The 23,673-nt window shown below is 41.0% G+C and overlaps 4 protein-coding genes across 4 annotated transcripts; 1 reads left to right on the top strand and 3 right to left on the bottom strand.

Moving 5' to 3' along the window:
• LOC124057128 (transmembrane protein 82-like) lies at positions 1-1,405 on the bottom strand. The gene is made up of 3 exons (XM_046385265.1): positions 857-1,405; positions 577-763; positions 1-429 (listed from the first exon to the last, which is right to left on the bottom strand). The coding sequence occupies exons 1-3, from the start codon at positions 886-888 to the stop codon at positions 1-3; spliced, it is 648 nt and encodes a 215-aa protein (XP_046241221.1). The 5' UTR covers positions 889-1,405.
• Positions 1,406-1,514: 109 nt separating this feature from the next.
• slc25a34 (solute carrier family 25 member 34) lies at positions 1,515-7,721 on the bottom strand. The gene is made up of 6 exons (XM_046383752.1): positions 7,586-7,721; positions 6,330-7,098; positions 4,035-4,100; positions 3,144-3,296; positions 2,893-3,027; positions 1,515-2,747 (listed from the first exon to the last, which is right to left on the bottom strand). The coding sequence occupies exons 2-6, from the start codon at positions 6,828-6,830 to the stop codon at positions 2,571-2,573; spliced, it is 1,032 nt and encodes a 343-aa protein (XP_046239708.1). The 5' UTR covers positions 6,831-7,098; positions 7,586-7,721; the 3' UTR covers positions 1,515-2,570.
• Positions 7,722-9,112: 1,391 nt separating this feature from the next.
• On the bottom strand, positions 9,113-15,828 carry fbxo42 (F-box protein 42). The gene is made up of 10 exons (XM_046383724.1): positions 15,581-15,828; positions 14,277-14,556; positions 13,955-14,071; positions 13,022-13,156; positions 12,282-12,435; positions 12,038-12,148; positions 11,398-11,494; positions 11,075-11,131; positions 10,846-10,962; positions 9,113-10,735 (listed from the first exon to the last, which is right to left on the bottom strand). Exons 2-10 carry the CDS (start codon positions 14,548-14,550, stop codon positions 9,692-9,694), a joined length of 2,106 nt encoding a protein of 701 aa, XP_046239680.1. The 5' UTR covers positions 14,551-14,556; positions 15,581-15,828; the 3' UTR covers positions 9,113-9,691.
• A 2,374-nt stretch (positions 15,829-18,202) lies between these two features.
• Positions 18,203-23,176, top strand: LOC124056387 (SUZ domain-containing protein 1-like). The gene is made up of 4 exons (XM_046383779.1): positions 18,203-18,895; positions 20,310-20,359; positions 20,453-20,722; positions 20,845-23,176. Exons 1-4 carry the CDS (start codon positions 18,845-18,847, stop codon positions 20,954-20,956), a joined length of 483 nt encoding a protein of 160 aa, XP_046239735.1. The 5' UTR covers positions 18,203-18,844; the 3' UTR covers positions 20,957-23,176.
• The last annotated feature ends 497 nt before the right edge of the window (positions 23,177-23,673 follow it).

Raw genomic sequence — 23,673 nt, forward strand, 5'->3', positions numbered from 1 at the left:
CTAATAATCACCTTGAATATAGACCACCAGCATAGCGTAGCAGAGTGTCAGTGGAGTCCAAAACTTTAGAGCATCTTTCTGGGACAGGAAGTGGTCATAAACGGTAGCAGTGGAAGCCACAGTTGCTAGAGCAAAGACCAAGACAGTCGCTCTTTGCAGTGAAGCCAGTATGGTGTGTCCAGAGGTCAGCAGGGTGATGCATTTCCCACAGTAACGATCTGTGCTATGTAGCGGGTAAAGTCTGGCCACATGGCTCCACAGACTGTGGCTGACGCTTGCCAGTGCCCAGCTGAGCGCAGCTGCCAGCAACAAGCTGAGGAAGCTGTGTGGAGCCCCCTGATGGAGGAAGACCAGAGTACAGGTGAGGCCACAACCCAGGGAGAACTGGCACTGGACAAAGAGCAGGTCCAGGTCTCTTCCATTAGCATCCTGAGTTCAGACAAATACAAAATGGGTCAGAGAGATCTGTATGTTGACTACAAGAACAAACACAGAAACTTCACCTGGATACAGATGTAAAACAAGCCCAATCCAATGTGTTATCACCTGCTCTGTTCATATGTTTGAGGAACTCACCAGTCCTGCTGAAGCCCAGGCAGAAACAGCTCTGAGAGAAAACTCCAGCACTATCAGAGAGGAAACTCTCGAGCCCACCAGAGACAGGAGGGTCACCACGGACCAGAACTGGAGAGCCGTTCCCCAGCTGCCTCGCAGAGGATTGCCAGGTGAGGATGACCTCGGTTTGCCCTCAGTATCGGAGTCACTGTGTGGAGAGAAAGTCAGACAATCGATACACTGCACATACAAAACCTTTATATGTGAAATATTTTCTCACCGTTTTGCAGAATAAACTCACCTGTGTGTTTGAATGAAGTAGTAAACTCTCATCAAGTTGCACAGCACTGATATTCCACAGGCTCCCACCAAACCTTTAAAACATAAACAACACCAAAACCAAAAAACAAGAATGTTAAGTTAAATAAACTACTTTACACACTAAGTATTTTTGTATTTTATTAAAAATGTACATACATAACATCAACTCACCTTGAAACAAACTACAAACAAAGTCTGTTGGGTTTGAATAAAAAGAAATCCACTCAGAACCTCCCAGGATCCAGGAGAAGGGGAAAAACATTTTTTTTTATGTTTTCCTTGTCTCAACAACAGTGTGATCTCTCACTCATGTTACTTCAATCCAAGAGCCTGATCAGAAGTTACAAGTCAGTGAATCTTGAATTCCTTGAAAACTGTCAGGCTGCTTATATTTCCTCTTGCTGATCAGCTCTGAGTGTGTTCCACGCTTCAGCTCCAAAGGTCAAATGTGATTTGAGTGTTTTTTGTCACTTTAATCATTTCCTGATTGAAGAGGCTGAAAATCCTCTCAAAAACGTGATTAGGCTGACAAAGTAATCGGAAGGCTCCTCTCTGGTCTTAACAAAATCACTTTGATATCGTGCATTTCAAATGTGTAGCACTTGTGTTCAACAGGATAAGAAAACATATTTGACACATTTCATATAAAAATCTCTTTATTATTGCCCTAATTTATTCATATTATTATTCTTACATAGGTTTCAAAGGCATAAAACACCCATAGGTCACATTTCTGAAAATGAAAACCGAATGGCAAATCAAATGGCATTCTTGGCATTCCCATCTGATGTCTTTCTGTACATTTAACAGAGAAGGCAACTAGAATTATCCTTTAAAGTGTGACAAATAACAAACATGGAATACAGAGCTTAAGTTTTAATAATCCCGACCTGTTTTGCAGGTCACGGGCACTTCACTGATATGCTTGCCAGCCACGAGTCTCACTTCTCTAATTTCAGCTTTTCGGCAAGCTCACGTCTGAAAGCCTGAGACATTGTTTGTAAATTCATCATTTGAGGTATTAAGGTGAAACCTGACAAATCATCAGCATCTTCATTTATTTGAGAAATTTGATAGGAACTCCTGAAGATGTCATAGTCTGTGCATATGTCCATCTTGCTTCAGTCTCACTTAAAGGAATGGTTCAACATTTTGGGAAATGTGCTTTTTCCTCTTTCTTCCAGACAGTTAAGTAAGAAGACTGATCACACTCTTGTACTGTACGGTAAGTATGAAGCTACAGCCAGCAGCTGATAGCTCAGCACAGAAGCTGAAAATGGGAAAACAGCTAGCATCTGTCTGTTAAGTGGTAACAAAATTCAGTAACTCTAAAGCTCAAAAATGAACATGTTATGTATTGTCTAAACTGTAAAACAACTACAGGAAACATAAAGGACGTTTTATGCTAAACTGCCGGTTGCCTGGTGACTCGAGGAAGTTAATGCTGTGGTGAACAGAACCAGGTCGGTTGTTTCCACCCATTTCCAGTCTTTATGCTAAGCTAAGCTAACCAGCAGCTGGCTGTAGCTTTAGAGTGGTATCAATCTTCTCATCTAACTCTCAGCAAATGCATTTACCAAAGTGTAGAACTTTTTCTTTAAATTCAGTGTTTAATTAATAGATGGACCACTTTGGTGGCTATAACAGAGTCCGGTCAATCGCACACAGGGCTTTGGGATGTCTTAGCTCCCTCTCTAGCTCTGGTTGTCCTTCACTGTCTGTTGCCTCATCAGATCCCAGAACAGCATGCTGAGCACCGTGTGTGGGGCCAAACGCAGGAACACAGGGCCCATGCCTTTATACAACCCTAGCAGGCCCTCAGTTCGGCACACCTTTAGCATACAATCTGAAAACCCGTGGTACAGACGTCCCTACAAGGCAGACAAAGAAAATAGTAAGTCTCCAGAGCTTTTGTCTTTGTGTGCATTTGGCTAGAGGACTTGATCTAATGATATTCTTCAGTGCTATTATTGAGTACAACAACAAATTTGATAAGAAGAGGTCACTCCAACTCACCTTATGAGACTCATCTACCGGCTGGTTGTAGAGACGTGTACTGATGACATCAAATGGTGTCATGGTGATCGCCACAGCCACTCCACTGATCATGGCAGCTATCAAAGCCGTGAGCCAGCTGTTTGGACTGAACAACTGCAAGGAAAGAAAGAAACTGATCATCAGCTGAGGGTTTTACTTTCCACTGGAGGAGTTGTGGCAACTGTTTGCTTGCATGAGCTGTAAAAATATCAGCTGCTTTTCATATCTACCTGTGAACGGGACACCCAGTCCTTGGCCGAGGTGAAGGTTGCCAGTTGAGCAGCTGATCCCACCATGACTCGAGGCACAGCCCCGTTCACACCCCTCCAAAGGCCAGTTAAACCCTCTCTTCTATAGATGGTAACAAAGGCATCAGACACTCCCTGAAATGGAAGAAAACAAAAGCACTGGTGAATTTGAAGTAGCACATATGTGTGTATGTTTGTTTATATATAGTGATGAAAAGGTGTTTGTCCTTTTAGGAGCAATTCTCTGATGTATTAAAGCCTTTTTCATCCATATAACTTAGAACCATATCAGCACAACTAGTCTGCCCACCATGGAAATTTGTGTATAAACATGCATTGACGGCACTGAAACCACAGGATCTGCGCTCATGTTGACTGCCTACGTGGGTGACTGAATACAACTACTTGGCCTGATTTCAGCTCTTACATAACGTGGCACATATGTGGCACGAGTTAGTTTGAACACCAACGTACAGCATGTATCAGTGGTAGAATGTAATTATGTGCACTTAGTCAAGAACAAATACCTCAAAACTGCACAAAAAACAACTGAAAAGTGAGTGCAATTTATGCACACACATATTGCTGAGAGTATTGTCACAGTAAAAAATATGATGCTTTATTATGGTTAAACTACTTAACAGTACTATAACATTAAAATGCTGCTTATACTTAAATGTATGAGAATGCAGTGATGTGTAAAAACATCAAATAATTACAATAAACAATACTTAAAGGGTTTAGTGCATTTTCCTGGTAATAATTACATACTTCTACTTCTAATTTTGAATTAATGATTATTATTGGTGTACATTTACACTGTGGTATTGCTACTTTTACTTGGGTAAACATCTTCTAATGCGCTCATCTTACCAGGTGGTTATGCTGGTGGCCTACTGCTATTGTTTCCACAGTCTGAGCCTGCAGGTGAGTCTTCACCTGTGAAGAAAACACAACCACAAGGTTTAATGAGCATAATGATACTCTGCCAAAAAAAGACAAACTTTTTTGTCACTAATGTGTGAGTCAGATACCTGGATGAGTTATGTAACAATTACAGGTAGCTTATGGTCACCAGGTATGATACTCATAACACACACCAGGAACACTGAATTCAAATGCACTACCAGAGTGTCAATAAAAATAACCTTCACTTCTTCCTTCATTCACTGCCAACAGCACACAGAGAGGCATACTGTATATTTTTGGCAGCAGTGGGTAGGTTGAAGCAAAGTGCAGAGTATATTTAGTGACCTAGATATAGACAAACGCGTCATCAAACAATAATGTCTTTCCATGACGGTGTAAAAGATGGGTGGTTTTAAATATACTGACTGACAGCCAAGGCAAAAAAATAACAACACCCCTACCCCTAGACATGCAGAGGACATTCAAACACGTGTTAAAACGTAAACATTTATGACTGCTGTAACACTCGCCTGGATGCTCATTAAATCTGCATCGACTCTGAAAAAACAAAGATGAGAAGGACCCGGATGTGGATGGATGGGTAATGACATCATATATATATATATAATCATATATATTTTATCTTATATTTATTTTGTATTCAGTCAAACTATGTGTAATTAATTGAGATGTGATTCACAAATCACACAAATCTGTAGCTGTGCTTTACATCTCAATCTCTCACACCAGATAAAAATAAGCTCAGGACATTTGACACGCCTTTGAAACCGAGCTGGCGTGGTTTCATGTCTCTGGGATGGCTAACGATACTGCTGACGGTTTGCAATTTCAGGTACGAATTCAAGTTTGTTTGGTTTTGTTTTTGGACACCCCTTGTTTATATGACCCAGTTGCTGCTGCTTTTTGTTGTCTTTTTCCTCTTTAAACTCCATTTAGTAACTCCCACTCAAAAAGGTTATTGTATTGTACTGACATGCAATTAATCATTTCCAAGGCAATTCCAATACACAAATCAAGTGATTATCTTCCATATTTATATGCATCATATTATTTTAGATACTAAATTCCTTCTTTGTGTTACTATCCCTTTACTGAAGCTCAGCAAGGAAATGAGGTCTGTAGAAACAAATGAGGAATTTTATAAAAGATACAGGGTATGAATAAGGGGTTATCTACCACTGTAAAACAAAATGCTATTGAAGTCCCGTTGTATCTAAAAGACTGACTAAAAATACCATAACTTTTTCTATTCCTGTTTGTTTTTTTACATATTGGTTGAACGTTGTTCAATGACTCCTTCATTGTAATTGTTGTGCATATGTATTAAAGAGCTTGGAAGACTTGGAAGACTTGATTTGACTGACTCAGGCTGCTGAAGCTCCATATTAGCTTTGGTTTAACGTTAAAAAGTATTTTACACAGAATGAGGACAGCAGACTTTGTTCCCATCATTTTCATTGGAATCAACGTAAGATAGCATCTCTTCAGGGCCTGTCAGAGAGGAGGAATCATTACAACTGTTTGATATGGATGAACTATGAACATCTCTTGCTTTACAAAGTTGCACAAACAACCTGATGTTACAATGCTGCCTGTTCCTGATCTGTTTCCAAAGCTGACATCCAGCTGGTTCCATTAAAGACAGACTGACCTTAAACCTCTCATCTGTTTGCATTAAAATACTGTTATGCTGACACCTTTTGCATAATTTATCTGTAGCTTGTCTCAGAAGCCAGTTACCCCTATCATCTATCCACTTCAGCTCTTGTTCCCTTTTAGCGTATGTCAGTTGTTTGGCTGTTAATTAACTTACTTGGTTTTCTAAAACACGTGTACATGAAGAAGAGTGTGTTGAGTGTAACGTAACCTGATGATCCACTGTCAGTGGTACACAGGGTTTCAGTTTCCAAGAATATAAGACTCTCATTCAACATCATGCATGAACAGTAATGTTAAAGTATTTGAATGTAGCTGTGACAGTTATCCTTTGGACAAACATCTTTGTTAGGTACAGCAGCTGGCCACAATAGAAATTAAAATACAAATGGCACTACACAACACTGTTAGTTCTTCAGAATTTAATCAGTCCTGCAAAGGTTAAAGTCGCTCTTTAAATGAGCTGCTCACAACTAAGAGACATCCGCCTTATGATGAGGGGTCGCAATTAGGGATTGTTTTAAATCGAGGAGGTACAAGCAAATAGCAAGTATAATAGTAATTAATAACAAGTAAACTTACCAGGTAGGCAGGAGAGGCAATGAAGGCACCCAGCGCCCCAGCCCCTGCCCCTGAAAGCAGACTCCCTCCGTGGAACGAAGTGATACCCAGAGCTTCACAGTAGGAATAGGACCCCAGCCTCACGCCATTCATCACACCCTGGTAGATGAGGCCGACTGAGAGCCCCTTCTGCAAGCCCCGGAGCCCATCAGTGCGACCCACCACCCAGAGAGCCTGCAGGACTCCGCGGTAGTGTCTCTGGTAGGATCCCCGTGCACGCAGCTCTCCCTGGAGCTGCAGACGAGTCTTTACAACCTCAAGGGGATTGGTGAAAACACAGGCAGCACAACAGGCAAGAGCACCCAGGGCGAAGTCCAGAGGAGGCCAGACAGCTGGAGGAGGCGACGAGGGGCCAAAGACGCCACAGGGTACGGCTGACACAGTGGATGTCATCCTGTGGGAAGGCTGGGCACCAAACACAGATTCTTCTGGGGAAGGTTTTAGCAGCCGTGCACTGGTCATCCCTGAGAGTTAAACTACACAGTATGTTCTGTTAGTCCTTGTCCTTGACTTGTCCCCCTTGTCTCAGTTTGTTTGGAATCGGGGAGATTGTATTGTGCTTTAAACAGAGCAGCAAAGTCAAATGCTATCAGCTTTTGTGATAAGTCATTTAAAATCTGTTTTGCATGTTCCTCCTATGACCCTGCAGGTTAGTGCGACCCTTTGGTGTCCTTCTGCAGTGACGTTTGTTAGCTTCCTTGACTGTCAGGCTGTTGAGAGGAGGCACCATCTGCAACAGAATGTATTCATGTGGACGTTATCAGTTCTGAATTTTTCAGCTGTTACAAAGGCTGAGCCCCTACATATCAGGACAGAGAGTGGAAGTGCATCAAAAGTAAAACTGAAGGGAATCCTGCTGAAATATTCACAGCTTTTATCTCCTCACATGATTCCTCATATTTTAAAAACCTGCCAAAAAACTTTTCCTACTGCTTAACTCTCTAAACTCAGGGGAATAAATGAACTAACACTACACCTGAAGGTGCAAAAACAGGGAGAACAGTTTCACTTGACACTAAATTAAACAATAAGGATGCATCTTTCAGAGAAGACAGTCACAAGATCACCATGACATGAACAAGTCAAACATCACTTCAGCTAAATACATTCAAACCAGCATACAACTACACAACACGCAGACAGACACTCCTTAAATGTGTCTTTTGAAAAATTATTAAAATCCGTCTTGAATGTGGTGACTTCATTCACAAACTCACAGTGTTCAGTGCTCCTGTGCAGCTCCATTCTTCCCCTCTCCCTCATCATTGTAAACATGTGTCCTCAGCACATTCATTGTCAAAGTCTCCTCCTACTGCCTCAGGTCAGAGCCAATGCGGTTTCAGTCCTGTGTGCCACATCCCCATTTCCCTGAGTCTGCACGAATCACAAGGCTGTGCTCTGAACTGCCCGCGCTCTGGTCCTATAGGAGCTCTCTGGGTAAAAGGTTATTGTTGGTCAAAGAGAAGGGGGGCGGAGTGTCTGATCGAAAGGAGAGCGAGGAGTCAAACTTGAGGAAGGTGTTAGAAACAAGGTTAATCTGCCAAAAATAGCATGGATAATCTCAGAAAGAAAACAAACAAACCTACGTTGTTTTATTTATACGCCATACAGTTTAATTGATTGTTTTCTTCGGACCAGGAAAGGTTGTTTCAGAGACATTTGAGCACAACGGTGAATCTAGTAAGCGGGGAAAATAATGTGGTATAAATTTAAAATTTCCTAAACGCTTCATTGTACATTCGGTACAAATGGTGCAAATTGTATTTAGAGATGACGCATCTAAATATGCGTTTCTTCATGTGCTGAAAGTAAAACAACCGCTAGTGGTCGCTCTCGTACAACTCGACAAGTTCCATTACTCAAAACCTCATCGGGCGATTTCCACTCCCTCTGATCGATTAAATCAAATGCAACAGTTCAGAGTGCAAGTTCATTCTTGATCTTGGAAACGCCTGCAGACAAATCAATCTCACCACAAGGCCGACCAGTGGTTTTCCAGGAAGCCTTCATGGTCTCACCTGGCCTTCTCAGCAGATGGAGGTTATTCACTTGTCGACCAAAGATGCTCCAGTTTGCAGTTTTGTTGAGGATGTAAAAGACTTCTTCTGAAGCAAAGAAAGGGCATACTAACTTGAATCTTCTAACATAAACTAAAAATCTGATTGTGAAATTTTATCACTACTGAATACTTGTTGTAAAAATATTAAAAACACTGAATGTAAATTGTTGTAAATTGTTAATTTATTTCACCTCTATATTTTTTGTAACTGTTTATGCACACTTTTTGCACTCTTCTTGTGTTCTTGTGAGCTGCCACAACAGGTGAATTTCCCCACTGCGGGATCAATAAAGTTCATCTTATCTTATCTTATCTTAAAGCACTGAAAAATGTAACTGAAAACCATTTGCCTGAATTTACAATTTGAATTCCATGCTCAGATTTTCAGGTGATTCAAAATTTATAAATTTTCTTCAAAAAAAAACCTAAAAACTAAAGAATTATAATTTTTGAATTGCAAAATTAATTTGTTGTGTTTTATGCCACCTAAAAATTCAAATAAACTCATGATGGCTTGAACGCTGAAAGATCACACAGAAAAAGAAAATTTCTAACATCTAGAGATTAATAACTTAATCAAAAACTTCAGAGCAACTTCAAGTGGATGTTCTTGTCAATGCAGTGATGTTTGACAGACAAAACAAACACACACAGACACATACACACACAAGGAGTTCTAAGACAGTGACAGAGCAGACATGGAGGCCTTTATTGTTTAACTATGTTTATAGTACAGTGCCACATCTCTCACCCACCATGCCCCCCCAACACACACACACACACACACACACACAATAGTCAACAACTTTTAAACACCACCGTGCACACACACTCACACAGTTTTCAATGTAAACATTGCAGGCTTAAAGAGTGATACAAAAAGCAAGGTAGTCATCAACTGTTCTTCCAGAGTTCCTCTCTTTCAAGAGTTCAGAGGAGGGTGACACAGAAAAACTGAAATGTTATTGTTTGATTGATCACCTTTTGGGAAACAGAAATGTCCTGTTCTCGTTAAACATACACATACAAACACACACATACACGCGCACACACAATTCTCATTCAAACAAAAGTTGTTTTTATCAAAGTGTAGATAAAGTGTTTTATTTTGAATGCTTGCAGTAGGCAGAAGGGAGAATAGTGAATTTGAAGTGGAACATCTAACAATGATTATGTTACTTTCCCATAATCCTACAGGAAAAAGGCCTTGTGTGTCAATTCCCTTCTGTGGTCAAACGGCGGAGTCTGTCGTCCTGGAGCTGCATTACCTTTTAGCACGTACAAAGTACAAGGCGTTGGTTTTAGGGTAGTACTTCACATTCTGTTTTTTGTCCATGAGGCCCCCAAAAATGATGAGCTCTCCTCTTCCCTGTACCACTGTGTGAAGGCTGGTCTCAGGTGGCCCTGTGACTGCAGCGGGGGTCCCATTTCCGTAAACTCTCCAGGACACCACCCCCGCAGATTTGGCCCGAGACACATCCAACACGTACATCTGCATGGGCTTGCAGTTGAGAGACTGGTAAAGAGGTTTCCCTACGTTCAGGCTCTGAGGTGGGTGATGGCCGAGACGCCGTGCAATAGGTGGGATAGCATGTCCATCTGCTCCAGCAGCCTGTGGAGGGCTGGAGGATGATGACGGAGGGGTTCCAGGAGGACCTGCACCTCCACCTGGAGCAGCCCCCTGTGTCTGAATGGAAGACGATGACGATGAAGACGGTAAAGATGAGGAAGATTTGTTTTTCACTGCTTCCAGACCTCGTCGTAAGGCAGCGGGGGACACCGCTCCCGGGGGAGTGCGTGAGGAGCCTGCAGGAGGTGTATGGAGGCCATTAGTGCTGGGTACCTCAGGGTGGTGAGCGGTAGAAGGTGGGGACTCCCAGTCATAGTCTGTGGAGGCAGGCAGGTGAGGACGGGAGGGAGGAGACGCAGCCTGGGCTGGGCTATTTCGGGGTGAAGGGGAGGATCCATTTAATAATGGGGGAAGTGGAGGAAGAGGAGGGCTATCTGGGCCTTGTGAAGGAGACGGCTGTTGGGATGAGGAAGGGCTCCCATCTCTGGCACTTCCTCTCGCTGAAGGCCGAGGTCTCAAAGTGCCCCATCGACCGTTTACACAGGGAGCCTCTTCAACAGCTCCCAGGACAACACCAGCGGCCCCACTCCGAACAGGAGACTGAGAGCGCAGGGAAGGAGGTTCAGGGCCCAGAGGGGCAGGTGTGGCACTTATGGGGGAGGGCCGAGAGTTAAGACTTGGGCTGAGTGGTGCACGGCCAGATGGAGCCTGTGAGAAAACCACCACACACTGCCCGACCTACAGGTAAATGAACAAGATGAGGGGAAAAAAAAACAGATTTGTGGTCAATATCATGATTGCACACATAGACATACAGAACAGGACCGACAGCCAAGACAGACACTTACTCTACAAGCTAGGTGACACCACAGCTCGGGGGCTCCGTGGTCCTCGTTTTCCACCTGCAACTGCTGCCACTTCCATGGTGGTGCATCCATGTGGAGGAGCCAGGCATCTTTAAGGAGCTTTAATACACAAGACAACAGGATAAGTCAAAACTTTACTCACTTATAAATCGCATGGAACATGTGCTCGGAGACAGAAATAGTACTGATTCTATAATGAAATTAAACTTACTGCATTAGGACCACCACAGCCTCCCAAGATGAGTAACGTGTGATCGTCAATCACAATCTAATAGGAAAACATTTTGGAAGCTATCATTTAATTTCACATAAAGTTAAGTGGAGGTTTCTGGCACAACATCACACACTTGAATGTTTGGAGAGAGAAAGTCATCTTAAAGGTCAGAATTGCAGCAACATATTTTTAAATAACAATTGTTTTGGCAGACTTACGTAGGAACTTGTTAAAAAAAACAGATCTGAATGATATGATCTAAAATCATCAGAAAAACAAATGGATTATTTTGTCTTGCATGAACGCTGAAACCTTCTTACTTGTGACTGGCCTCCTCGTGGGTGGGGTGATGGGCCAGATATGGGTGGTTTGGACCATGACCACTGCTCCAGATCCAGAACCCAGACTTCATTACTCCTGATCAGAACCATTAGAGGGAATGACAGCATGATGAGGTGTGACAGCCAAAGATCTTATTCACTAATACACTCCAATTTAGTTAAAACTCAGACCTGAAATGTGTTTCACATTAAGATATCAGCCATTTCTGGTGGAGTGTAGTCAAACACTAGCTTGGTTGGTTAAAGCCTCCATTATTAGCTTTTGATAAATACTGATCATATTTGTCAAATTAGACATGTTCAGGTCTATTAACAGTTCATCTACACAGGCTGTGTGATAGTTCCCCTGTCACTTGTTCAGTTTTATGTAGATGACTATAGCAACTGTATGTTGGACTGTAGGTGATGTAACTTCATCACCTCTGTAAACCATATACTCACAGTCACCTGACACCTGAGAGGTCAACAACATTTTACTGTCAGTGAACAACGATGTGAAATGCCTTCGAAAACACGAAACTACATATCATCTTTGCTGTGTTTTTAAAAAGTAGCGTATTTAATTTACACAGCTCAGCTTTCTATAACGTGTAATTAAAAATAAGTAATACTTCCATACATTTGACGTGCTCCCAGTGATCCCCCAAAGACCACCATGGTGTTTCCAATTACAGACGAAGAGTGACCAGCCATAGGTGGAGGTCCATGTGTTGTTACTATACAGTTCCACCTGAGACAACAGAAGAATAAAATGCATCACAAAAAGGGGAGAACAAGATATTTAGAGTGAAGAATTAGATTGTTTGAGGTTTCAACTTATCACAACTATACCCATTAACTCATAGAACTTAAGTCTCCCTCACCAGTTCTTTGAAGGCGAGTAGGTGTGGATTTCATCAAAAAACCTTTCTGGTTGGTGCAGTGGATAAGGGCTGGGACGAGTCCATCCCCCAAACAGCACTAACAGATCTTTGTGCATCACTAAAGTTGCTCCAGCCTTAGGAGATGGATAAGAGCCTGTAAAAGCAAAGAAATGGCTCAAACATTAGCCTTATAAGCATGATTTTTTTTTTTAGGTGTTTATCTATTCTTATGTACAAAAATATTTCAGTAGTGAAATAAAAATGCACTTTTAAAATCAAAATCTTTAAGTTAAACCCTACTTCATGTTTTAACAGAAAATGGCCTATCCTCACCTCACATGTACAACAAAGCATTTCAAAACACATGGGCATTAGGTTTATGACAAATAGGCTGAATCTCTCGGTTAATGTTTTTTTTACAAAGAACATTAGAAAACACTACCTCTTAATCCTGGGCATGGAATTTCATAGGCACAGAAAGCTCTCGAGAATACAGCAGTAAAATGTAAATGTTCTAGTAAATCATTTCACTCATCTCATTTCATCAATGTTTCTTTATTTTTCATCACCACCTCCTCAACACCGTGTACTCAGCCACTGCTGCTGAGCATCTGACTGCTATAATCATTAATGTAGTTCACTCTCCCACAGTCCCCCCTTACATAAGTCCCATGTGAAGTTGCTTTTTTATCAGAGCTACACGTTGTAAAAAGAGCTTTAAATGTTTAGAACCGACATACCTGAGGCTAAAGGGCGGATCCACTCCTTGCTGTTGAGGTCAAGTCTCCATAGATCATTGAAGGCAGCGTTGCAGCTACTCTGAGTGCAACCCCCAAACACATACATGGACTGGTTTGAGTCATAGTAACACGCACCTACAACCCAAACAAGAAAAAATTAACCACAATGTTGTACCAACTGCAGCAAACGATTTAATTATGTGCAGTAAAATCAGTAGCAGTAAAATCAGTGCCCAATGTTTCCAATAAAATGATTTAATTGAAGACATCTCCATATCTTTGTACAGTCATATATAGTTGCACAGAGATTACTAATAATGTAATAATCATTCTTTAAGATGGTCTAGTTTTCTCCATCAGATGACTCTAAAAAGCCACAATTCTCAGACACTACAATGAAAAAATTACATACATCATTCATTAAAATAGGAATTTATTCTCCATCAACATAAAGATTAGAGGTAAACAGCCTTTCATGTCAGTGAGTTTAACTACAGAATTTGACACTGTACATGTGCACAATTCAGTGTTTATAATAAAAAAACAAATTGCTGCATTTTTAAAGCTAAAAAATGTTAAAGAGCAATTCTGCTCAAGAACAGCTTGAAACTGAAAACACGAATGTGCTTCTTCCACAACTCTAAATCCATTTTGAATGTTGTTTAAGTCCATCAGATAACAAAATGGATTAAGGGTCAAATGTTGGCCTTTCCATGAGTCAATAATCCTGCACAGGGCAAAAGCCATTCTATCTGCTGCATAACTCATAATCCGATCCACAGCTAAAACCACATTAAAACATTTTGAGATGACAGATACATAATCTTAAGTTCTGTATTTTTAACTTGTGGAGAAAAGTGGTTTCATCCAACACTGTATACATGGCATGAAATTCATTTTGACATTATGTGTTGTAAAGAAGCATATACTGACTGTGAGAGAAGCGCTGAGTGATAGGGGTTCCTGGATATGGGTATGTGCGACTTTCCCACTGGATATTTCCCTCTTGGACAGCTCTCAAGAAACCATGGTAGCACTGATAAGCAACACCTAGTTCAGATAAAACATGAGTAAGCAACAGGAACACAAAAAATTCAAGTGAAAAGACAATACATATATATGAGTATTACTTTAGATGATGACACAGCTTTGTTTCACTGCTCTGCTCAGTGTAATGCCCATAAACACCACTACTGCAACCAGTCCACCCTCTGTTTCAGTTATATATAAAGCTATAGAAATATGAGAGGCATACCTTTAATGAGGCGATACCACTGCTTACATACAAGTGCAGCAGTTTTGTGCTCCTGGTAAGGTGAGAGAAAGGACAAAATATATTCAAGAACTTCCTCTGGCAACTCCATCATTGTTCTCCCCCCTCCTTTGGCACCACTGTCCATGTTCCCTTCTTGTCGGCAGGACCCCATCTTTGCCTCTACTTCCTCTGTTATCCCAGCAGGCTCTGCACCATCGTCTTCGGTATCCATGGCAACAAAGCATCCATCCTCATTGTCAAGGGAGCGGGACATTATTGCCTGTTAAGACACAGAGAGACATGCTAGGCATGTATACACTAATGTTTGTGGGGGTCAGGTGCATTTTTACCATCGGGTACAATAAGGCATACAATAACAGTGATGATTAAAATTTGCCACTTGCCCTCTACACACGTCTATTTCACACCTGCTCAGTATGATCTTTACTGGATTTCTGCAACTCAGATTTAATGAGGATAGAGCTTTTAACAAAAGTGAAAGAGACCTGATGCTACCCAAACAACCAAGTGACCCTGCAAGGCTGTAACCACCACTAACATTTTTGTGGCATTTTGTGCTCAACAAACGTAATTGTTAACATCCATTGTCTGAAACGGGTGGTGCCCTTTCTTTAGACTGAGCAGCTGGCCCCTCCACATAGCACGTCCCTCTTATAACGTTAGCTACATCTAACTAGCCGTCGTTAGCCATCACATAATAACTGAAATGTTGGATTGCTAATGCTAATTAGTTACTACCTAAAGCCAAGTAGCTAAGAAAATACGTGAAACGTGTGATCTGGCATACAACTAAACGAGGAACGGCTTAAGCTTAACAGCACTACTTCAGTGACAAACCGGCGCGTAATAGCTACATGTTACTGAGTGTAACGTTTGATCCTCTGAGAATATGTGCTAGCCTTGGCTAACGCTAGCTAACTGATCACGAGCCTCCAAGCTACCGTTAGCTAACATCAATGAATCTCTAGCTAACAGCGTAATTACAGCCATACATTAAGGACTTTCTTTTCTGTATCTCTGCTTGATAAAGTACACTTGATTATCAAAATGACACGACATGATCTCAGGACAACAGCTTGATAACGTTACAACCATCTAGCAAACACGCTAGTTGACATCTTCAGTCTTGGGTACTGCTGATAATCTTTGCTAACGTTAGCCTGAGCAGAGGCTGTGTGCAGTAATTGACTAGCGTTAGCTTCTGTTAATGACAAATACATTGTCAGGGTTCCCCCTCAAATGTTGTCAATCTAACTCCTTAACTGTTGCAGCAATGTTAATACCGTTGTTTTGGACGTGGTCTTTTGTGAGCTCTGAGTGTGTATCTTTCCTCTCCTTCCCCCCGGTATCAGCTCCGGAGGTTCCTCTGCAGCCTCCAAACAGTCGCCATCTTCCGCTCTGTGAGCAGCGTCCTCCGCAGAACAGCGACCCTCTAGCAGCCGCTGACTGTCTGTGGTATCGGGGAGGGTCCGACGTACCAAACACTGCGCCCCAACCCGCTGAGGGCAAATGTGTTTGGGTTGCCAGGGAGCAGGTGGAATTAGCCCCTATAGCCACTTTAAATTGCGTAAATTAACGTAGTATTGCAATATAATCCATTATTATAAATTATAATATATTATACATATGGAATGTAGACAGGCGTTTATCTCCCCTCCACCTATTACTTCATTAGACCAAAATTTTGTATTTTCAAAAAAGGGATAATTTTTCGGAATTAATATGTTGCACAAAGTAGGTCTCTCACACCTCACTGATATCTGCGTCCTAAAATGAAATTTTTTAGTCTACCTATTTTAGTGTTATATAGGTCTGCAACAATTTCATATTCTTGATTAGGCCTTTATTTCATGCATTACAAAATATGTTTAAGCAAAGTCATTTTGTTTGACGAACCCTGCATGTATAACTGGTTTCTTTGCTGTTGTTTGTCTGCATTGTGGGCTTTGCGGGCAACTGAAACGTTTGTTTACGCCGGCTGCATACCTGACGCTGCTCTTGTGTTCTGCTGCTTTGTTTTAACAACTTAAAACATGATGCAAACGTGCTGTGTCGTTAACTGCCACAATCTTTCACATGATCGCTTCGGTAAGACAAACAATGGGCTGAGATTCTTCTCATTTCCAACTTGGAAGCAAAGCCAAGGACCTCGGATCTGTGAGCTAACGAGGAGTCGCCGAATGGCCTGGGCAGCAGCTGTGAGACGACCACACATCACTTTCAGCGCAATCACCCGACACATATTGGTGTGTTCACGGCATTTTCAGACTGGTGGTGGTGGTGGTGTGTTTTTCTGAAAATAAAATGAATGGCTGCTAGTCTTCCTCTGCTTATTTCTATTTATCCTTAACATGTTACTGATATGCCACCTGTTACTTGCTCATATGACGACAAACACCGGGCCTACACTTTATAAAGAAAGTTAATAAAACTATGTCTGATGGTGATAATAAATATTGTACTTCAGTAGCAATATATGAAACTACAGTATATTCCAACTACTTTAATTGCGCCATAAGAAGTCCGCTGTGAGCCATTTGCTCAATAATGTCTTAACACTCTTTGTTTTAAAGTCTTTTTGAGTTTATTACAAACATTCTTGTGCAGTGACACTCGCAGCACTGTATCTAACATGAAGGGATGTAAACAAAAAACTTTTGCCCGCAAACATGGCGACCGCAGCACACAATGCATTGCGACATCACGAGCCCTTTCGAGCCCTGTAAGAAATCGAAGTTATTGCACAGTGTGTGGCCACCACTTCTTCCCTTCTGTCCTTTGTACCCTATTTCCTCCTCCTCCCCCCTAGTGAGGAGTAGTAAAGCCTGATGGCATGAGGGACAAAGGAGTTCAAGTATAACTAATAGTGATGGCTCATCGTATTCAAGTGTGACAGTTAGTCAGAGTGCGTGACACAAAAACCCTGACACTGAAACAGCTGAATGCATTTCAGTCATCATTATTTTTTTATCATTTACATATTCATTTTCCCACTGTGGTATGTCAAAATGTCCTCTACAAAAAGGTCAATTTAAATCTGTTGACTGACTGAGCTGAATACTGTGAAAAATTTATTCAGCTCTGAGTGTAAACTCGAATTTCCACCTGGTTACTTTTGTAAGGGGTGGGTGAAGAAAATAAAATAAAAACAAATAAACAAACTGGGGGATATGATGTAACACGAGAAAGTTAGCAATGTAGGATGACTTGAACTTGGGTGTTAAGTACTTGAATTACGTATGCATTTATTTATCTATTGCTTATTAAAAACATGTGACAATTTCTACAGGTAACTAAGAATTATCTGACTGACTTGTCATGCTCTTTAAAATTTTCACAGTAGCCTAAATATGTGTTTAGAAAGAGTAAAAAACAAACAAATTACAAAGCGAATCAATCACCAATCTTAAACGGGGCGCCTGCGATAGACTGGACTCATATGATCAAAACCTATAAAAACTGCACAAAGACAGTTTGGGATTCTGCATGAATCAATCTGGACGAAGACGTCTGCATGATGCGTTCACTTAGCTACCGTTCATCACATCCAATGCTAGAACTAACAATCTTGGTATTTTGCTCACCCACCCAAACAGACAAGTGGTATTCTAAATTAAATATGACCATAGTCGTATTCTAAGTAATACTACAGTACAGCAACTAATTGGTAATCACCAAACACTGAACTAAATCAGCCTAAAACTGAAGAAGTTAGATATAACATTGTACATCAACATTTTATCATTTATACGAATTGATTTTTCAGAATTGTCATATTTTGTACATTTACGTTTATGTTATTAGCATTTTTAAGTTTGGGCCTTTAAGTATTTTAATTTTTACCCACGTGAAGTTTCTGTCCCACAACGCTTAAATGCAGCAGCTGCATTCAAGTTGAACACAAACAGCGACAGTCTCATCCAATTCTAATGTGGAGGAGTATTCAGTATCAGTGTGTCTTTTATTACTTAACGGCAAATATAACGCCTTAAGCAATTAAATGAGCTTTATCGGGTTCCGCATTTAAATTGTTTTATCCTGCCGGGTAACGCTAGTCGTCTTGGAACTTGAAAGTAAAGTAGCGCAACCTAAGCAAACGTTAATAAAACGTCATTCATTTCCCTTCCTGTTTCAGCGGATAAACTTGAGAGGCATAGCCGAAGTGTTTTACCGTATCTCACATAACTGTCAGACAAAAACAAACAAGCAAAAACAAAAACAGTTGAGTATTTATTCCGACTGAACAGCGCGTGTGGACGACGCCAGTGACCGGCTGATTTACCAAGGTGGACGTGACGCCAAATTTAAAGTAGCAGGCAGTCCAGGCAGGGGGGGATTGTCCTCTTTTGAGCGCTAAGCTAACAGGCTAACACGCGGCCAAGTAAAGGTTTGCGATTTTTTTGATTCGGCCTTCAGCCAGTCAGAGCAAATCGTGAAATTGAGCTTCCTACGGGCCCACTTGCGCGCTACCCACCGTCCAATGCCCTCTGCGTGGATGGGAAACTGTTAGCCAGTAGAGAGGTAACCATCCAGCAGTTCTGTTAAACATGGAGGATGAAGAGGTTGCCGAGAGCTGGGAAGAGGCAGCGGACAGCGGGGTGAGAAACACCACCGTTAGACAAATATTCTGTTTAACGAGGCTGTAACTCGATTTCAGCTTGACAGTCAGTCAGCCACCTGGCAAGGGTCCATGATAGGCTGGATGTGTGTGGTATTTGAATACGTAAACATGTTTTTATTTTAGCTTGTTTTCTCATGACAGAAAGCAGTCTGGCTCCCAGGTTGAGACTCGGAGGCCTAATTGTCCCATAACGACTCAGGACAGAGCCTGGCTTCATGTCATTTTATTTCCTTGACACATTGATTTTATGATGTGTGGAAAACCCGAGTGACATACACAAAGAAAACTTGCAGTTTTACAAAGTCGACTTTTTCCTATAATTCCCTTATTGTTTAGACCCGCCCATTGCGGAAATAACAGACGTCTCACTGTGGATCATTGCAATACTATGATATGGTCAAGATTTTGGAAATTCAGAGTATAATCACTTTCGTTGATAGCTTAGAGCAGTCTGATTTGAGTATGGCAATCTGTGTAAAAATATCTCTTAATTGTGGAGATGTTTTCGTCATCATTTCCCAAATTTTATGTTCTTCACGATCTCAAAAACTGCAAAAAATATGTCTGTGACACTTAAACTGTATGATATTGTTAGAATAGATATTAATGTAATTTAATGGTTGAGTTGCTGACCATGAGCAACTTAAAGTCTTAACAGCTGAAAATGTTCAGATGTTAGATGCTGAAGCATGCAGCTTACCTAATTCTTGACTTAATATTGGCTGGATAAGTATGAATTTCATCTTCAGTCTGAAAAATATACACGAGTAAGTAATAAATTGCATTTTTTTTTTGATTGCTGTAACTCTGACTTCCATCCTGTTAACCTAGGAAATAAATAAACTAATATTGCATACAGCATATTGTAAAATCCATAATCTCTACACACACAGAAACACACTCACAGTCACAGAAAATTTGCAGTGCAGAAGACCTCTCCCTGCACTCTCATTTTTTATTTTAAATCAGTGTTACTTTTGGATTCAGTTTTGTGTGTTACTTTTCAGTTTTTAATTACATAAATACCATATTGTCAACAAAAAGCCAAAGTTAATGCAGTTGCTCGGGAAAAACAAATCATTTTCTGGACGGATGTTATTTGATCTTGTGAGGCTCAATGCAGAGTTCAGTATCTACATTGTCAGTTGCTGGTCACTTAGTGATCAGAAATTGAATGCATCCTTTACCATGTTGAGGGATCATTCATTTGAGATTATTTATTTATGTAACAGTATCTCTTAGATTCCAGCAACCAGTCAACAACGACAACAAATGTTTGCCATACAGGTCAATGTAGACATGTCTTCAGAAAGTGAACTTTTTGGATGGAAATACTGTAATACAGCAATACAAACAAAATAAATCATTAATAAATATGACTTTCTCCTCAGGAAATCGAGAGAAGGCTTGAGGCTAAGCTGAAAATAAACCAGGAGGCAAAGTAAGCAAAGAGAAACTTATCAAAATGCATGGCAAAAGTGCGTTTTTTTCCCCCAGCTGATTTATTCATCAGCTTTCATTTTACCCCGTACAGGAAATCCAACTTGGGTTCGAGTGGATCACCTGTTCGAACTGCTATTGTAATCCAGGATGAATCTCTGCCTGCAGCGCCCCCGCCACAAATTAGAATTTTGAAACGTCCTTCAAACAATGGTACCGCAGGAAACCCCGCAGCCTCATCTCGTCCCTCTCAGCAGATGAAATCTTTGGCCCAGCGGGAGGCAGAGTACGCCGAAGCTCGAAGAAGGATTCTGGGTAGTGCTTCTTCAGATGATACACCTCAGGACAATCCATGCCAGGACAGGTAAGGCATCACAACAAAGAAAAACAACAATGATTTTACACAGTAACAGCAACTGATAGTAAACTACCTGGAAGTGAAAACACTGTTATGTAATGTACCATCATTTTTCCATATATCATTAGGCCAGCTCGTTTGAGCTCGCAGCAACCATCAGAAACAGTTCGTCCAAACAATCATGTGATCCGCCAGCCCACCGGCCCAGATGGCACCTCAGGCTTCCGACTCTGCAGATAAACAGGAGCTACCTGCTGCAGTGAATCGGCCGTCTTCCTGAGAGGGCATGAAGGGTTGTGTTTACGGGGGATATGTTTGGTAAGAGGAGCAAAGTGGTGACAGACATTAAATATAAGAAGATGAGGCATGGATCGAAATGAACTTCTCCGCCCTCTCTCTCTCTACTCGACTTACTGGCTTGGTCTTTGCCTTTCACCTTGTTTTATTCCCTCTGTGGAACGTTGCAAGGGGCTGGCAGAGATCAGCCAAAGAGCTGAACCCCCTTCTGTTCCACACTGTGAACAGGCTTTTGCCTCACATCCCTACACACTGTGATACTCTGATGTACCATGAGGTGCCCTATGATTTTAAGTATGATTGGCCGGCCAAGCGCCAGGGCATCATGTGTCTGTCTCTTCAGGGAGAATAAGGAGAGTTTGTGAATGTGTCGTAATCCCCCCGGACCCGTGAAAGCGAACAGGCTGGCCTTTCCGCTGCCAGAGCGTGGATCATGGCTGGGTGTCCACCGGGAAACTGGCCTCAGTGGAAAATAAGTGCTTGACAGTGCTCAGAGATTACTGTGTGTTCATTGGCTGGACTTCAGGGCTTGGTGATAGTCAAACTGATCCAACTATTGGAGTAGAAGTGCACAAAAGTGTGTTTCAATGCTGTAGTTGGAAAGCAATGGCAGAGGCCCAAACTAGCATTTTCCACAGTCCACAGGCCTCTGTTTTGGCACTGGTGACTATGAAAGAAATGCCCGGTGGGCACACAGCCTGTGGCCAAAGATTATAAATCGAAAGGACAGAATGTCACAAAGTCCAGGCTTATTTGAGCAATAATAATGAATTAACTCCCTGGATTGTTTGTCAAACATATTGTCTGATTACCTGTGCTGTGTTTTATTTTGATTTTTTTTTTTTTACATTGTTTCTTCCTGTTTTGTTTTATTCTTTTCTGAGACATTATGTGAAGGTCAGGAGTTCAGTAGTGTATCAAAAATTAGATGATGTAGCATATAGGAAACTGTATTGGTTATTAAATTTTAAGAAATTGCAGACAGTCAGACCTATTCATAACCTGAAACTCCAAAGTTATCGTGCATAGATGTCCCCGTCCGTGTTGCCTTGTTGTTGCTAATCAGAATAGCTAAATTGAAACTTCATTTACAGCCAGCTGCACCACGTCTGTCTAGGAAAGAAGACCAGCTGCAGTATATTGACAGGCTGTGTTATTAAAATGATGGTTTTCAATCTCTTGGGACTTACAATTTGATGCCCAGTGTGGTGGAAGATACAGCTGCATGACAACTGCTTTATGTTGGGGGGAAAAATGTCAGGGAAACTTTTTGTGAAAAACTACAAAAATGATCTAAAAATCTTAGAAATCCTTTTTTTTAATCACTAGTATGAAGATAAATTCTACTGCCTGGTTTTGATGAATGTCCTGTTTGTGGTGTTTTTCTCACAACAGGATTTTACACCCTTGATTGCTTGTTTGCCATCAATTCAGAATAAATCAGTAATCAAACACGACTGCGTTACCAGTACTCTTAGTTAATGACAGTTTCACAGTCAATGAATCTGCAGCAAATTCTGAACCTTTTAATGCGCCTTAAATGACAAATGATTCCAGGCTACTTACATGCATTTTCCATTCGGCTGTGCTTGTTAATGTTGTGCTTTTTTGAACGCTTGTGATAAGTCAGTTATTTAATTGAATAAATTCAAGGCTTGCAGCAGGACTCGGCAGCAAGTCAGCAAGTGTTGTAGGCAACCACACTTTCTGTATGGTTAAAACTTGTGCACCACTACTTCCAGCCTTGCTAGTTTCAAAAAGTGAGTGCATCGTTAACTAATTTCTGGGAAATGAAGTTAGCTTTTGTTGTCGTTTGATGACACCAATACAAGTTGTCCATTACAGCTCTAACAACTCAATAATTTTGTTCTGTGCAAAAGTATAAACTGTTGGAAAGGATGACATGCATGGTAGTAAACTGGATTTGGACCAACAACATCAAGAACACATTAGTACTTCTCCCAGGGATCAGGTTCAGTTCTTACCATAAAATGGATTTGTAATCATTTTAAAATAGATAATTAAAATACCCATCCTGTACCTGTGTGATCTGCCCAGCTTTGTTTCACCCGTTCACAGCCACCTGTCTAGTCTGATGTTATTTTGAAACTTGAACACAACTGACATTTGAATACCCTTTAATAAACACACTTCAGAAAGAGAGCTTGTTGTGTTTGTGAAATATTTTTTGAAACATGATTCTAAGCAGGAAGTTGAATATGTGATACTGACAGGAATGACTTGTTTCTGATGTATATACATTTATAAAATAATCATTATTCCCATTATGATTCAGATTATAACAGGCAACCTCTAATCAAATACCTAACCGGTCCTCATAACGCATTATGTACCTTCCTGCATTCACACACTGCAGAGCACACAAGCCATACAAATAAAGTCTGTAGGGGTTAGTGTTTGTCGGTTGACCATGAGTTCAAACAATAACTTTTTCAAAGCAGACATTTTGATTTGCCACAGCATTAGGAAAGACACTGGTGTTACTAAAAACATTAACAGTGACTGACAGACAAAGTGATACATCTGCACTTTCATGTGGCTAATGTCTGTCTGAGAATGTACAATTTGTAGCAAGTGAATATAAACATTTTGTCTTCCATGATAAAACCACATGGCTGATTTCACTTATTTTGGCTATT

The sequence above is a fragment of the Scatophagus argus genome, chromosome 3 (assembly GCF_020382885.2).
Source record: "Scatophagus argus isolate fScaArg1 chromosome 3, fScaArg1.pri, whole genome shotgun sequence".
Taxonomy (NCBI): domain Eukaryota; kingdom Metazoa; phylum Chordata; class Actinopteri; family Scatophagidae; genus Scatophagus; species Scatophagus argus.

Bases quoted from the DNA above. Each gene is read 5' to 3' on its own strand.
- fbxo42 (XM_046383724.1), bottom strand. From the start codon at position 14,550: ATGTCCCGCTCCCTTGACAATGAGGATGGATGCTTTGTTGCCATGGAT. The intron at 11,495-12,037 runs GTATGGAAGTAT...GGTTCTGATCAG, and splicing joins TCACTGGGAGCACGTCAAAT to GAGTAATGAAGTCTGGGTTC. The intron at 10,963-11,074 runs GTAAGTTTAATT...TGTGTATTAAAG, and splicing joins GCTGTGGTGGTCCTAATGCA to CTCCTTAAAGATGCCTGGCT.
- LOC124057128 (XM_046385265.1), bottom strand. From the start codon at position 888: ATGAGAGTTTACTACTTCATTCAAACACACAG. The intron at 764-856 runs GTGAGTTTATTC...CTCTCCACACAG, and splicing joins TACTTCATTCAAACACACAG to TGACTCCGATACTGAGGGCA. The intron at 430-576 runs GTGAGTTCCTCA...GTCTGAACTCAG, and splicing joins CCTGGGCTTCAGCAGGACTG to GATGCTAATGGAAGAGACCT.
- LOC124056387 (XM_046383779.1), top strand. From the start codon at position 18,845: ATGGAGGATGAAGAGGTTGCCGAGAGCTGGGAAGAGGCAGCGGACAGC. The intron at 20,360-20,452 runs GTAAGCAAAGAG...TACCCCGTACAG, and splicing joins AAAATAAACCAGGAGGCAAA to GAAATCCAACTTGGGTTCGA. The intron at 20,723-20,844 runs GTAAGGCATCAC...ATATATCATTAG, and splicing joins GACAATCCATGCCAGGACAG to GCCAGCTCGTTTGAGCTCGC.
- slc25a34 (XM_046383752.1), bottom strand. From the start codon at position 6,830: ATGACCAGTGCACGGCTGCTAAAACCTTCCCCAGAAGAATCTGTGTTT. The intron at 3,297-4,034 runs GTAAGATGAGCG...CTTCCATTTCAG, and splicing joins GCCACCAGCATAACCACCTG to GGAGTGTCTGATGCCTTTGT. The intron at 3,028-3,143 runs GTAGATATGAAA...CTTTCCTTGCAG, and splicing joins ACTGGGTGTCCCGTTCACAG to TTGTTCAGTCCAAACAGCTG.